Source organism: Hyla sarda, chromosome 12, assembly GCF_029499605.1.
Source record: "Hyla sarda isolate aHylSar1 chromosome 12, aHylSar1.hap1, whole genome shotgun sequence".
Lineage (NCBI taxonomy): Eukaryota > Metazoa > Chordata > Amphibia > Anura > Hylidae > Hyla > Hyla sarda.
In genome coordinates, this window is record NC_079200.1 from 43,533,970 (window position 1) to 43,548,118 (window position 14,149).

At 44.2% G+C, this 14,149-nt stretch overlaps 1 protein-coding gene across 10 annotated transcripts in view; it reads right to left on the reverse strand.

The window, feature by feature from the left end:
* Positions 1 to 14,149, reverse strand: part of TANC2 (tetratricopeptide repeat, ankyrin repeat and coiled-coil containing 2) — a 532,732-nt gene that overhangs the window by 72,942 nt on the left and 445,641 nt on the right. For 8 of the 10 annotated variants that reach the window (XM_056548533.1, XM_056548534.1, XM_056548531.1 and 5 more), the window contains one exon: positions 4,816 to 4,926. The exons of the other annotated variants lie outside the window; for them this stretch is intronic. In XM_056548533.1, coding sequence (XP_056404508.1) covers positions 4,816 to 4,926 — 111 coding nt within the window. The remainder of the gene's footprint in view (positions 1 to 4,815; positions 4,927 to 14,149) is intronic. 10 annotated transcript variants of the gene reach the window in all.

Sequence of the window (14,149 nt, forward strand, 5' to 3'; positions counted from 1 at the left end):
GTGACACTGATATCTCTACAGAAATCCCGCTGGTTGCAGCATAGTCTACAGCACGCTGACCGCCAAGATAGAGGTGCCATACACGTATGTCATCCCACAAGCTCATAAACAAATAAAAGAATAGCTAGTGCCTTACAGATCATTCTCCATTATGTTGAAGATACATTTATATAATCCTGTGCGTCAGCTCGTACGAAAATTAACCGCTGGGTGTTGTCATCCCAGCAGTCGCTACCTCATGCAGGACATCCCCCAGAATGCCTCGCTGCTCTCTGCTGCTAGGTTGCCATAGAAACTTTGCATATTTTATGCTGATTCATTTTAGCAAGCTGTTGGTGAAAAGTAAAAAGGTTGGGGTGAGGGAAGAAGGGGGGTGGAACGCGTCCGTTCCAATAATACTTCTCTGAGAATCGAATGCTGGAAAGTACACCTTCTGATCTTATGTCTGTAGGACTATTATGTGACTGTGTTCATGGGCTGCTCCAGCAATACAAACAATGACGTAAATGTATATAAGTGTGGTGGCCCAGTAGGGGAGTTGTTACCCCATACCCTTGCTGCCCTGTCAGGCCGCCTCCCTGCAGTGTCCCATGGGCCCCCCTTACACCTGTCCCCTCATGTACATATGTTTTGCCATTTATTATGCTGTAAGGAAGTGTTATAACTTTAAGAAAAGTTCCCATGTGATCGTCAGTTGTCATGTGAGTTATCATGTGATTGCTACCCAGGAGGTATCCGTGACCAGGTGACTTAAAGGGGTACTCCCGTGAAAATTATTATTATTTTTTTTTAAATCAACTGGTGCCAGAAAGTTAACTAGATTTGTAAATTACTTCTATTAAAAAATCTTAATCCTTCCAATTAGAGATGAGAGAACGTACAGTAAATTGGATTCGTCACGAACTTCTCAGCTCGGCAGTTGATGACTTGTCCTGCGTAAATTAGTTCAGCCTTCAGGTGCTCCGGTGGGCTGGAAAAGGTGGATACAGTCCTAGGAAAGAGTCTCCAAGGACTGTATCCACCTTTTCCAGCCCACCGGAGCACCGGAAAGCTGAACTAATTTATGCAGGAAAAGTCATCAACTGCCGAGCGGAGAAGTTCGTGACGAATCGAATTTACTGTAAGTTCGCTCATCTCTACTTCCAATACATTTTATGGGCTGTATACTAGAGAGGAATCGCTTTTCTTTTTGGATTTCTCTGATGTCACGACCACAGTGCTCTCTTCTGACCTCTGCTGTCCATTTTAGGAACTGTCCAGAGCAGCATATGTTTGCTATGGGGATTTTCTCCTGCTCTAGACAGTTCCAAAAATAAACAGCAAAGTTCAGCAGAGAGCACTGTGGTTGTGACATGAGAGAAATACAAAAAGAAAAGCATTTCTTCTGTAATATATAGCCCCTAAAAAGTACTGGAAGGATTAAGATTTTTTAATAGAAGAAATTTACCAATCACTTTCTGGCACCAGTTGATTTAAAAAAAAAAAAAAAAAAAAAAGTTTTCCACAGGAGTACCCCTTTAAGGGTGACCAATGGGATCCCACCAGAGTCTCCCCCATATAAGCCCTGGGTGGAGCCTCTGCTCTCTCTCTCTTTGAGCTCTGCTCTTTCTGCTAAGCTGAGGTCCAGTCTAGGAGTGTGTCTGGAGTCATAGGAGGCCTCAGGTCCAGTCTGCAGCCACAAGCTACAAGTAAGCTACAGTCACAGCATTGTCAGTCACAAGTCAGTGAAGTCACAGTCATCTGTCAAGTCAGCACGGCCTGCACTAAATTGTCCAAAACCACTGCCAGTTCCGGCAAGCCCTTAAGGTCTCTGAAGTCACTGGTCACCTCTGTGGGCCCGGCTACACTGTACAGACTGTACCATCTGTCACTCAGTAAAGCTACGTTGTCCGTAACTTGACGTCAGAGTCATTATTGCCCCCGTGCCCAGCCCAGGATCCAGCGGTATACCTTCGGGTGGTATTGAGGATAAACCACTCCCTGGCATCACGAATACAAGGGGTTAATGCCATCTGCCCCCTAGGGTAATAACATCTGCCCTGCATCACACCCCATACCACAACAGTATATACATTCCGTACATACAGAGGTGGATAAAGCGAGCTTCTAGTCCAGGAATTGGACGGCGCTGACCGGGACAAGGACACCAAACCGGTAGCATACCTTCCAAGAGGGATTTATTTTGTAAATGCAACGCGTTTCACCACGCATGCGTGGCTTCCTCAGGCAGGATGCCTGAGGAAGCCACGCATGCGTGGTGAAATGCGTTGCATTTACAAAATAAATCCCTCTTGGAAGGTATACTACCGGTTTGGTGTCCTTGTCCCGGTCAGCGCCGTCCAATTCCTGGACTAGAAGCTCGCTTTATCCACGACTGTTTATACCAGGAAGGCTGCAGACCTTGACTTATCCACGCGATCTCCGTTGTTGTGTATGGGCTACACAACTATGTCGGGTGAGCAGTGATTTCTCCCCCTATCCCTTCTACCATTGAAGTGAACTTACTCCACTAGGAGCGCCTCCGCCTTTCTCTTTTTGTACATACAGAGGATCCTGCCAACACACATGACGCTATGGCAATACAGCAAGCATCTGAAGTATTTCTGCTTTTGATTTTTATGCAGTTTCAAGACACTGATCGTAAGTCACACCATCAAATAAATAGAATATTTTATAGCCTTTGCTTTCTTGCCCTTTCGAGGCGAATAAAAGTTATAAAGAGAGGAACGTGATGTTCTCTTGCCTGCTGTCCCACCTCTGACCCCAATATTAATCTGCCTGCTCTCTTGTGGCATCATTACTCTTCATGGTGGAAAAGTGTCTGATATGTAGTCTGGAGAGCGTGCTCCGAATATACAGGGAGTAAAAGGAAAGATGATATGATGGGGGGGGGGGGAAGGGTCGGAGGTTACTATAAGTAATCTGCTGGACACATACAGCAACATTCATTTATTTCCTACAGCAAAATATTAATACTTAAGTATAATGTTATCACTGGACCATGACGGTTTTCCTAGATTCATTTTTATACATTTAACTTTATTCGGAGTAAAGAGGAGTAAGTATTATTAACTGTAAGAACACCACCAACTGCGCAATTCTTACTGTTCAGAATACTGGAAAGAATGTGAACAGAGACTAAATCACTAGTCAGGTCTAAAACTGCCTCATGTGGTCCAAACCATGCCTGTATGTGGTAGCCAATGGCCACACAATGTTGTCACAACATTACACCGCCATTGGCCACAGTGTGCAGCATGGTTTTGTCTGTATGTAGCTGTTAGAACTTAATGTATACCCCAACAACACAGTATTCTCCCTTCAACTAGGGAGAGAGTTATCAGGGTGTGTAGGCATGGAGCCAGAAATGGACCGCCTGGGAGCAAGGCAAGTACCACCATTTTAAATCCTGAGATAACTCCTGGTATCAGGCATGTCATTGATATTATGCTACCGTATATACTCGAGTATAAGCCGAGTCTTTCAGCACGATTTTTCATGCTTAAAACACCCCCCTCGGCTTATACTCGTGTGAACTCTCCACCTGTCAATCCCTTCTCAGTGGTCTTCAACCTGCGGACCTCCAGATGTTGCAAAACTACAACTCCCAGCATGCCCGGACAGCCATCGGCTGGGAGATGTAGTTTTGAAACATCTGGAGGTCCGCAGGTTGAAGACCACTGCGGCCTACGTCATCATCCAGACCCCCCTTTAGTTTTCTACTCACCTCCCCTCGGTGGGAAGGAAGGGTGAGCTGGTCTGGGCCATCTATGCTGCAGGGACCGTCCGGTGGGGAGGGTTAGTCGTTCTGGGCTGTCCATGTTCACCGGGAGGCCCTCTTCTCCGCTCCGGGCCGGCCCTGGACTAGTGACGTTGACATGATGACGACGTCCTCGTCAAGGCAACGTTACTAGGCCGGGGCCGGTCCAGAGCGGAGAAGAGGGCCTCCCGCTGAAAATGGACAGCCCGGAACGACTAACCCTCCCCACCGGACGGTCCCTGGAGCATAGATGGCCCGGACCAGCTCACCCTTCCTTCCCACCGAGGGGAGGTGAGTAGAAAACTAAAGGGGGGTCTGGATGATGACGAAGGCCGCAGTGGTCTTCAACCTGCGGACCTCCAGATGTTTAAAAACTACAACTCCCAGCATGCCCGGACAGCCGATGGCTGTCTGGGCATGCTGGGAGTTGTAGTTTAGAAACATCTGGAGGTCCGCAGGTTGAAGACCACTGAAAGGGATTGACAGGCGGTGATGATGAAGGGGGGGGGGGATGATGACAAGGGAGATGATGACAGGGTCATAATGACGGGGTGATGATGACGGGGGTGAAAATTACAGGGTGATGATGACAGGGGTGATAATGACAGGGTGATGATGAAGGGGGGGGATGATGACGAGGGTGATGATGAAGGGGGGGATGATGACAAGGGTGGTGATGAAGGGGGGGGATGATGACGAGGGTGTTGATGAAGGGGGGGATGATGACGAGGGTGATGATGAAGGGGGGGATGATGACAGGCGGTGATGATGAAGGGGGGGGATGATGACGAGGGTGATAATGACAGGGTGATGATGACGGGGGTGTAAATGACGGGGGTCTGGATGATGACAGGGTGGATGATGTATTTCCCACCCTAGGCTTATAGTCGAGTCAATAACTTTTCCTGGGTTTTTGGGGTGAAATTAGGGGCCTCGGCTTATATTCGGGTCGGCTTATACTCAAGTATATACAGTATACTTTTGCCTATTATACTGAAAATAGTTGCACAATTCTAGAAGAATATGTAGCAATCTGCATATGGGATCTTACTTACCCAACAAGTATGCATCGGCGTCCAGTTTCTGGGACGAGCCAAGGGTTGGGGATCCCAATTCGGATTCAGGAATTCTGGGGCTCTCCACAAACTTTGCTTTTCTCAGTGGGGCTGTGAGTGCGGATGCAAAGAATGAAGGGTGCAGATAAGAAAGGTAGGGGTGGGGATAGGAGATAGAACAGATTTGTGGAGCAGAAGAGGAGTTATAGGAGAAGAAGAGGCAGAGAGGAAAAGAAAGATAACAGAGAGGGGAAGAGAAAAGAAAATGATGTGAGTTATTAGAATAGTCGGCAGATGGAAATCGTTACAGCATGCAAGCAGTGTCCAACCAAGATCAAGTTACCCCTAATTTTTCCCTTCTCTTTTGTACTGGAAAAAAAACATTGCCTGCCCTTCATTTTTTTCTGGGGTACATAACACAAAGAGGAAAGATAAGCCCCCCGCCCCCCATCCTCGTCTCTCTGATGCAGGAACGCCAATGTTTAATTGTACAGACGCATCAAGAGAAATTTAATTAGGATGGTTCAAAGAAAATAGACAGTAAAATCTGTCATGAGTAGGACTGCGGTGTCACTTCATCCCTCTGGAGACAAAGCCTGATCTAAACACATAGGTACACACAGCAAATTAACATTTTCCTTCTGGAGATGTTTTCGCATAAATTTAAATAAGATACAGGGAGAACCAAGTGCAAAAATTTTAGATTCCCAAATTGCTAAACGACCGGAGCAGCAGAACAACCCTGGATCATACGGACAAAGTTATAATATTGCAACAATCCAAAGATCTAGATCGTGGTTCCCCAACCTGTGGTTCTCCAGGTATTGCTAAACTACAACTCCCACCATGCATTGACAGCCTTCAGCTTTCTGAGCATAGTGGGAGTTGTAGTTTTGCTACAAGAGACAACGGTGGGGGAACAATGATCTACTTATGAAAAACTCACACACTGTGCCAAACCACAACATGCTGCAAGGAGACTGTAGTGCAGTGCCGTAGAGTATTGATTATTTATTTGCGGTAGCATATACAGCGCCAACATATTCTGTGGCACTGCCCAAACATTATAGAGGAGAGAATGGCAGCACAATCAAATCCAAACATTGCGGTAGTACATGCAGCACCAGGCTTCAGCACCAACTGCTCCACACGTGCAGCAAATAGAAGAACACATCACTCCAATTTCTTAGTTATGAAAAACACCAGACACAGCGATGTTTCAGCTCTGTAGAAGTATTTTATAAGCTTGAACATGACTCATGTAGAGATGAAATGTTGGTGCATCTGGTGAAATTGCTTTTTCATTACTAAGAAATTGAAGTGTTGCCGTTTTCCTCTATTTACTGTACAGAGACTGTCACCATTCATAATGGCCTCCATCTGCAATGTTTGGCACCAGAACAAGGCACCAGTAGAGGGCTTCTTACATGCAGAGTAGGTTAAGATGGGAATGATATGTGTTGTTTTACAAAATTCTCCTAAACCACTGATGTGGAAATATTGCTGGTCACACAGGGACAGCATTTAACTGTGTTACAGGAAGCTACTGCTACCAATCCGCTCTTTCCAGTAGAGGGAAGCCCTGCCTATGACTGCCAAGTTGCAGGTGTGGCCCCAACGAAGAAAAGACAGTAGCCAGCACTCACCATCCGGGGGTCCTTTATTGCTTGTAGCGGTGCTCATACATACAGACATCAGGCAGGTATGGGGAGGACGGGGGTATCAGGACAGCACTGTTTCGCGCTTCCTTGCGCTTCCACGAGCTGATACCAGCTCGTATGTATGTATAAGCACCGCTTCAAGCAATAAAGGACCCCCGGATGGTGAGTGCTGACTACTGTCTTTTCTTGTTGTGCATTCACCGTATTCTTACCTTTGGAGCATTGTGCACTACCGGAACCAGGGGAGGTGCAAGGAGTCTGTTGACTATTTTGTCCAGGGATACTGCTGGGACTACTAGTGGTGGAGTTGCCGGTGTACGCTTGTCTCATTGAACTCACATTTCTGATATAGATAGCAGTTATTTTTTTCTAGAAATTGGTCCTCCAGTAGCTTTTCCATAGGATCAGCTATGACGCTTTTGTCACGCTATAGGTATGTTCACTCTATGTATTCCCATGGAATGCCGCGAGCGGAATTCCACGCGGTGAACTTTAACATCAGTCTTCCGTCCAGACAATACCGCCGCTGAAATTGTTCCGAGCAAAGAAGGAACATGTTCATTCTTTGCGCGGAAGTCAGCAAGCTCTGCATAGCCGTCAATGATGATGGTGCAGGGCTGTGCGGTCTTACCGCCAAAGAGTTTCGATGGCGGCTGACAGACTGAATTGTAGTTTTGCACCAGCTGGAGGCACCCTGGTTGCAGTGTTATTCAGTCACAGTATGTGTTGTTTTCTGGTATGCCGTTGTTATTCAGTGACGGTATGGGGGTTGTTCTGTTCTTGTATGGCATTGTTATTCAGTCACTGTATGGTGGTATTCTTCTATTCTAATAGGCATTTTGGTTCAGTCACTGTATGGTCGTTTTGTTGAGTTCTGGTAGTGCGGTGTTGTTCAGTCATGGTATGGTGGTATTGTTCTGTTCTGGTATGTTGTTATTGTCACTGCATAGTAGTATTCTTCTGTTCTGTTTTTATTCAGTCACGGTATGGCGGTGTTGTTCAGTCACAGTATAGTATAGGGGTATGGTGGTGTTATTCAGTCACGCTATAGCAGTATTGTTCTGTTCTCGTATGGCAGTGTTATTCAGTCATTTTATGGTGGTATTGTTCACAAACAATTGGGGGAACACAGCCTTAGCCACGCTTACAGATCGGATAAAAAATAAATTTTAATTTTCTGTAAACGGGGGGTATCATATAGAAAATTGCTCTTTTATTCTGGCTAATGAGAAGCCTCAGTCATCTCTCCAGCCTCAGGCCTGCGAAGAAAGGGGATGATGATGGAGGGGAGCAACGGAGATAAACACCAGACATGAGATATGTGCATGTTTACCCAATGCCCAGTCTATTTGTGTACCAAGATAATCCCTGTAGTCTGAAAGCTCAAGCAGGGAAAGAGCATATTATCATTAATATAATAATTATTATTATAATTATTACTAATAATAGCAAATCTTATGTCACAAGTGCAGGGAAAAATCACAGTAACGCAACCGCATCAGATTCTGTATTTAAAGTGTTAAATGCCAACGCGTGCTCCCAGCCATTTATAATAAACTAAAGTGGGTCTCAATAAAAGATAATGTAGCATACTTCATGCATACTGAAATGGAAGAAACCCTGAAGAGAATGAGCCTGCACTGAAACCAACCAGGGTGCCTGTAGGCTGTTTTGTGGGTGTTCATACATGTAAACACAAGCACATTACTGTAACATACACAAGATAGACATAGGCGAGGAGAAGAAGTGGGTGCTGGGGAGAGCAGAAAGAAGTCTGTATATATATATACTGGGACTTATGCCCTGGAAGGCCTGAAACAGATGCCCAATTGTTTTAAAGAGACATAATCTAATCCTTTTCCCTTAGGAGGTGCTACAGAAAAATTTGAAGGAGTATTCTTGCGTCGGAAAATTGTGTTAAAGTTTTATCACTAACTGGACTTTCAGCATGTTTTTGCTTGAAAAACCTCTGACAGGAAGTTGTGTAGTCCTTTAATTTTCAGTGTGGTGTTATCTCAGTAGCTCCTCTCTCAACGCATCTCAGGAGGATTGGTTCGATCTTGACTCCCAGAACAAGCCCTGCCCCCTAGTGATGTCACCACCTGTGACCAACTCCTATAGCCTACATCACCATCTCCCTATCATTATTCACATATATATCTTTATTGGGAGATTTAGGGAAGAGGTGTATATACAGCATGCTGCCTTGTACTGAACAATGCAAAGGAGTAGACAGGAAATGAACGCAGCAGGTGCTGCAGATTTACTGCCTGCAGAGAGATAGTTTCCTGTGTACTGAAATGTTCTGCAACAGCTTTGAGCAGGAAATCAGTAGGAGTGCTCTGAAACAAGAGTAGGCTGGGTGGGAGGGCTGTAATAAAGAGCTAAGGGTAAGCAGTGCATTCTGGTAGTACTAAGCAACTGCTTAACCAGAAAATAGGGGGATGGCGGGGAGGATTACATACCCACAACACAAATGGGACTTCAACAGGTGACTCATATTTAGAAATGTTACACACAATCACAATGTTAAAATTTGCAAAGCTAAACAGGCAATTTACTATTAAAAGCCATCCTTTTTTTTTCCCTTTGTGGTTTTTATCTGTCCCTCAAAACACAATTAAAAAAAAATAAAACGGCATGATGTGACCCCAGACTCAAGCCAATGGGGGATGCAGATCTACACTGGCCCACATGGGATAAACAAGTCTGAAGTAATGTCAATCAGGTGTACCTGGTTAGGCTGTAATTGGTAGGGGTGAAGGTATAGCCACATGCATTGTCTTTTGGGTGGCCCTAAAACCACAGATGACATGTGGGGGGAGGTCTGTAAATTGGCTGTTAATATATGTGTGGTCTTCTGGGTTAAACCACTGTTTAGGCCATGGCCTGAATTAACAGCTACTGGTTCTTCACCTTGTGCCAGCAAACTGGGCCGACCAGTAGGACTTGAGGCAGGACCATGTTGTGAGGCTGGGTCTATATGGGTCTGTATTGCTGCTTTAAGAATGCATGCCATGTAGGAAATCCTCTAAAGAAGACACTTTGCTATAGCTTATGACAGCACAGATATTCGGTTACCCCATACACAAAAGCTTTTAATGGAATCTTCCAACAGGTAATTGACTAATTAAAGTTGTTGTCCCGTCTACACGAAGAGCATTAAGATATTTTTTTATTCCACTTAAAAATGTATAATGCCATTTACCAAACACTTTCAGACCTTTTCTCATCTTCCCTTAGAGTGCTAGAGGAAGAACCCACTGGGAAGGTCATACCGTTTATGAAGAGGAGAAGAGTCCTCTGTAACACTTTAAAACTTGACTGAAGTAGATCGGAATCAACAATCTAAAAATACAGGAGCCTCCTGCTGCCTCTACAAGCACTGTGCTAGAGAGAAAAATTAGCTGTTCTGGTACAAAGTGATCATAACAAAAACATTGTGTGAGTCTCAAGACAAGACGCGTCGGTCAATGGAACCTCAATGCTATGCTCTGTTGGTTTTGTAACTCCCATAGACTTGAATGAAAAGATATACGCAAACGAGTCCCCTACTCTTCACTGATTCTAACCCTGGATGCGGCGGCCACTGTCTGTCTCACTTGTCAGGACAGGGGGCCCTGTTTTGTTGTGGAGGCCATTGTGACAACAAAAAGGACAGTCATACTGGTAAGAGTTATATAAATATCCAATAGTGTTTTATATATGAGAAGGATCTTAGGGGGTTAGGGATTAGCTTTTTTTTCTAAGAAACACTAGTTTGCTTACTTTTTGCATAAAGCGCTGCCTGTAAGACTCCATATACCATATGGACCACCACAATTACGGGAAACTATAGTTTGGTCATGTTTCAAGGTTCTTAGATGGGTTGGACATTTAAACATGGCAATTTTTTGTCTGGGTAATAACAGATGTCCTAATAGAATGGTGGCTTTTATAAGGGAAGAGAGGTACCATCTATAGATTGATGGCAAGAAAATACAAATGGATCAGCATGGCAATAAATTCTATAAAACTATACGCCTACTTCACAGACTAATGTTTGGCATGACATAACTACGAATATGTGTCAACTACTTGTATGTGTCACTGTAAAAACCTATTATGACAATAAATGCAGAGACATTAGAAATGTCACCGAAGATCAGATACAAGATACGCAGGTCAGACCACAAGGGACATAATACATAAACAGCTTGACATGCGCGGCAGTCTATGGAGAGCTTATTATTTCCCAACACAAGTCGCAGATTGTCAGGTTGAAATCATAACCCCATCAAAGTCTCAGCGCACAAGGAGATGGGATGATTCACAAATCAAACAACCTTCATGTAAACTAGGCCAACTTCTCTGAGATCATTATGAGAGATTGGCAAGGGGGTGGAGGGGGGAAACAGAACCACAAATATACTGCCTCTACAAAAGTACCACGGCAACTCATACATTCAGAATAAAGACACTCTTCTTTCAAAATGTAAAGCAAGTGAAATGGACAAACACTACCCAGCAAAAACTCCAAAATGAAGAGTCCACGGGATCTATTAATATAGAAAATAATACAGGACCCTGTAACATAGTACAGCACCCACTGGATCGAAAATAAAGTCAATAATTCATGAGGAATGCTGTAAGAACAAATCAACCAATTTTAACAGGTAGGTTTTTCTACTCAGTCCTAAACATTACACTAGCCCACTTCTATTTACATATCTTCAAACTTTGGCTCCTCAAAAACCCTTTAGAAACATCAATCACTTTGACTATCATGGGCTCCATTGGGTTTCCAGTTGATTGTCCAGACAAAACAGAACTGGGAATCTGTGAAGGAAGGTTCTAAGGGAATGTCTAATGCAGATGTGAACTAAGCCTTATATTGTCAATGTGGATGTCATACTGTTTACAAGTGCATATGTTCATAGTTCAGGGTTTCTATGGCAAGCCACAGATTAAAGGAGTACTCCGGCGCTTAGACATCTTAAAATCAGTCCCCGGAGCGTAACGGGGTGCGGCGTGCAAGATCACAGGGGTCCCCAGCAGCGGGACCCCCGCGATCAGGCATCTTATCCCCTATTCTTTGGAAAGGGGATAAGATGTCCAAGCGCCGGAGTACCCCTTTAAGGCGCCACACGTATCTCCTAAATCACTGATTAGTGGCCACTGCTTTTGTTCTACTTTTACCTGTACCTGTCACCAAACTAAACTTTTAATATATTGTTCCTTAGGTAATTAAAAAACACTTTGCTATTTACTTGCTGTAAAAATTCTTAACCTTTATATGTTTTTAATGTGATTGAAAAAAACTGTCACTAGGTGGCTCTGTTCTGTTCCCTGAACAAGTCAAACAGTTAGTTTGGTCTCTTCTCGGCCTGGCAGGAGACCAAACTCAGGAAGTGTGTGCGGGGCATGGCAAGGCACAGCTCTCGCAGGCTTCAGTGATGTTGAGCCTTCTGGGGAACGCCCCACTTCTGGGAGCTCACACAATGTGAGCAAGGGAAAGGGTATAATACAGAGCTTTATAAAGCACGGAACATTTTTAAGGGCAGGAGGGGTGTTAGGAGTAGTTAGGGCATAAAATGTGAGTTAGTTTAGAAAATATGGTTTGATGACAGGTACTCTTTAACCCCTTAACCCCTTAAGGACGCAGGACGTAAATGTACGTCCTGGTGCGGTGGTACTTAACGCACCAGGACGTACATTTACGTCCTGCGCATAACCGCGGGCATCGGAGCAATGCCCGTGTCATGCGCGGCTGATCCCGGCAGGTGATCGCAGCCAGGGATGCGCCGGCAATGGCCGACGCCCGCGATCTCGCGGGCGTCCGCCATTAACCCCTCAGGTGCCGGGATCAATACAGATCTGCGGCAGTGTGCGATTTCAATGAATGATCGGATCGCCCGCAGCGCTGCTGCGGGGATCCGATCATTCAGAACGCCGCACGGAGGTCCCCTCACCTGCCTCTATCCGGCTCCCGGCGTCTCCTGCTCTGGTCTAAGATCGAGCAGACCAGAGCAGAAGATCGCCGATAACACTGATCTGTTCTATGTCCTATACATAGAACAGATCAGTATTAGCAATCATGGTATTGCTATGAATAGTCCCCTATGGGGACTATTCAAGTGTAAAAAAAAATGTTAAAAAAATTTAAAAGTAAAAAAAAAAGTGAAAAATCCCCTCCCCCAATAAAAAACTAAAATGTCATTTTTTTCCTATTTTACCCCCAAAAAGCGTAAAAAATAAATTTTATAGACATATTTGGTATCGCCGCGTGCGTAAACGTCCGAACTATTAAAATAAAATGTTAATGATCCCGTACGGTGAACGGCGTGAATGTAAAAAAAAAAAAATTTCCAAAATTGCTACCTTTTTAAATCCTAATTTAAAAAAAAACTTATAAAAGATGTATTAAAAGTTTTTTATATGCAAATGTGGTATAAAAAAAAGTACAGATCATGGTGCAAAAAATTAGCCCTCATACCGCCGCTTATACGGAAAAATAAAAAAGTTAGAGGTCATCAAAATAAAGGGATTATAACCACTGACCACTGACATCTCTGTCCATTTTAGGAAAAGCAAATCCCCATACCAAACCTATCCTGCTCCGGACAGTTCCTAAAATGGACAGAGGTGTCAGCAGAGAGCACTGTGGTCAGACAGAAAGGAAATTCAAAAAGAAAAGAACTTCCTGTGGAGCATATAGCAGCTGATAAGTACTGGAACCGGTTGATAACTTTCTGGCACCAGAAGATAAAAAATAAATAAAATGCTATTCAGGGGAGTACCCCTTTAAGGACCAGGCCAATTTTTGTTTTTGCACTTTCGTATTTTCCCCCTCCCCTTCTAAAAGTCATAACGCTTTCAATTTCGCACCTACATCGACGGTAAGACTGCGCGGCACTGTGCCGTCACCATTGACGGCTGTGCAGTGTTCGCGAACATGTTCTTTCTTTGCGCGGAACAATTTCAGCAGCGGAATTGTCCGCCGCTGAAATTCCGCAGTGTGAACGGGTCTCGCAGAAACCCATTCACACTGATGTTTATGTTCACAGCACGTAATTCCGTTCGCGGAATTCCGCTCACGGAATTTTGCGGGAATTACGTAGTGTGAACATACCCTAAATGTTTATAAATTTATAACATATCAAGACCATCAAAAATGTCCTATTCCCATGTGAACAGGTAGAATGTTAGAGAGTAGAGACATATGAAACCCTAATGTTTACTGTAGTTCACCCAATCAAACTGGGCCCTGCCTGATATCACTGGACACCCACCAAACCAAATAGCTCAACATGCAACATTATCTTGTCTAGAAAAATGCCAGACATCATTGACTGTAAGAGTCTGTTCCACATGCAGCACAGAACTCTGTATGTCAATCAAGGAGTGGCTGGAAGGTAAGGGCAAGGCACTTAAAGTGTACCTGTCAGATTCAACAAAAAAACTTTTTTTTTTTTTTTTTTTTAATATATCACTCAGCACCTAATCCTGACCATGTACATCTAATTTTTATGTGTCTAGCACCTTTATTTATTTATTTTATTACACTTTTAATTTAGCTCACTAGTCTGAATTCCTCTCAAAGGGAGGGGGCGTGGCCTCACTGTGCAGGTCTCCGCCCCCTCCCTCAGTATGCTGTCTGCTCACATCTACTCTAGCATTAGCAAAACTACAAC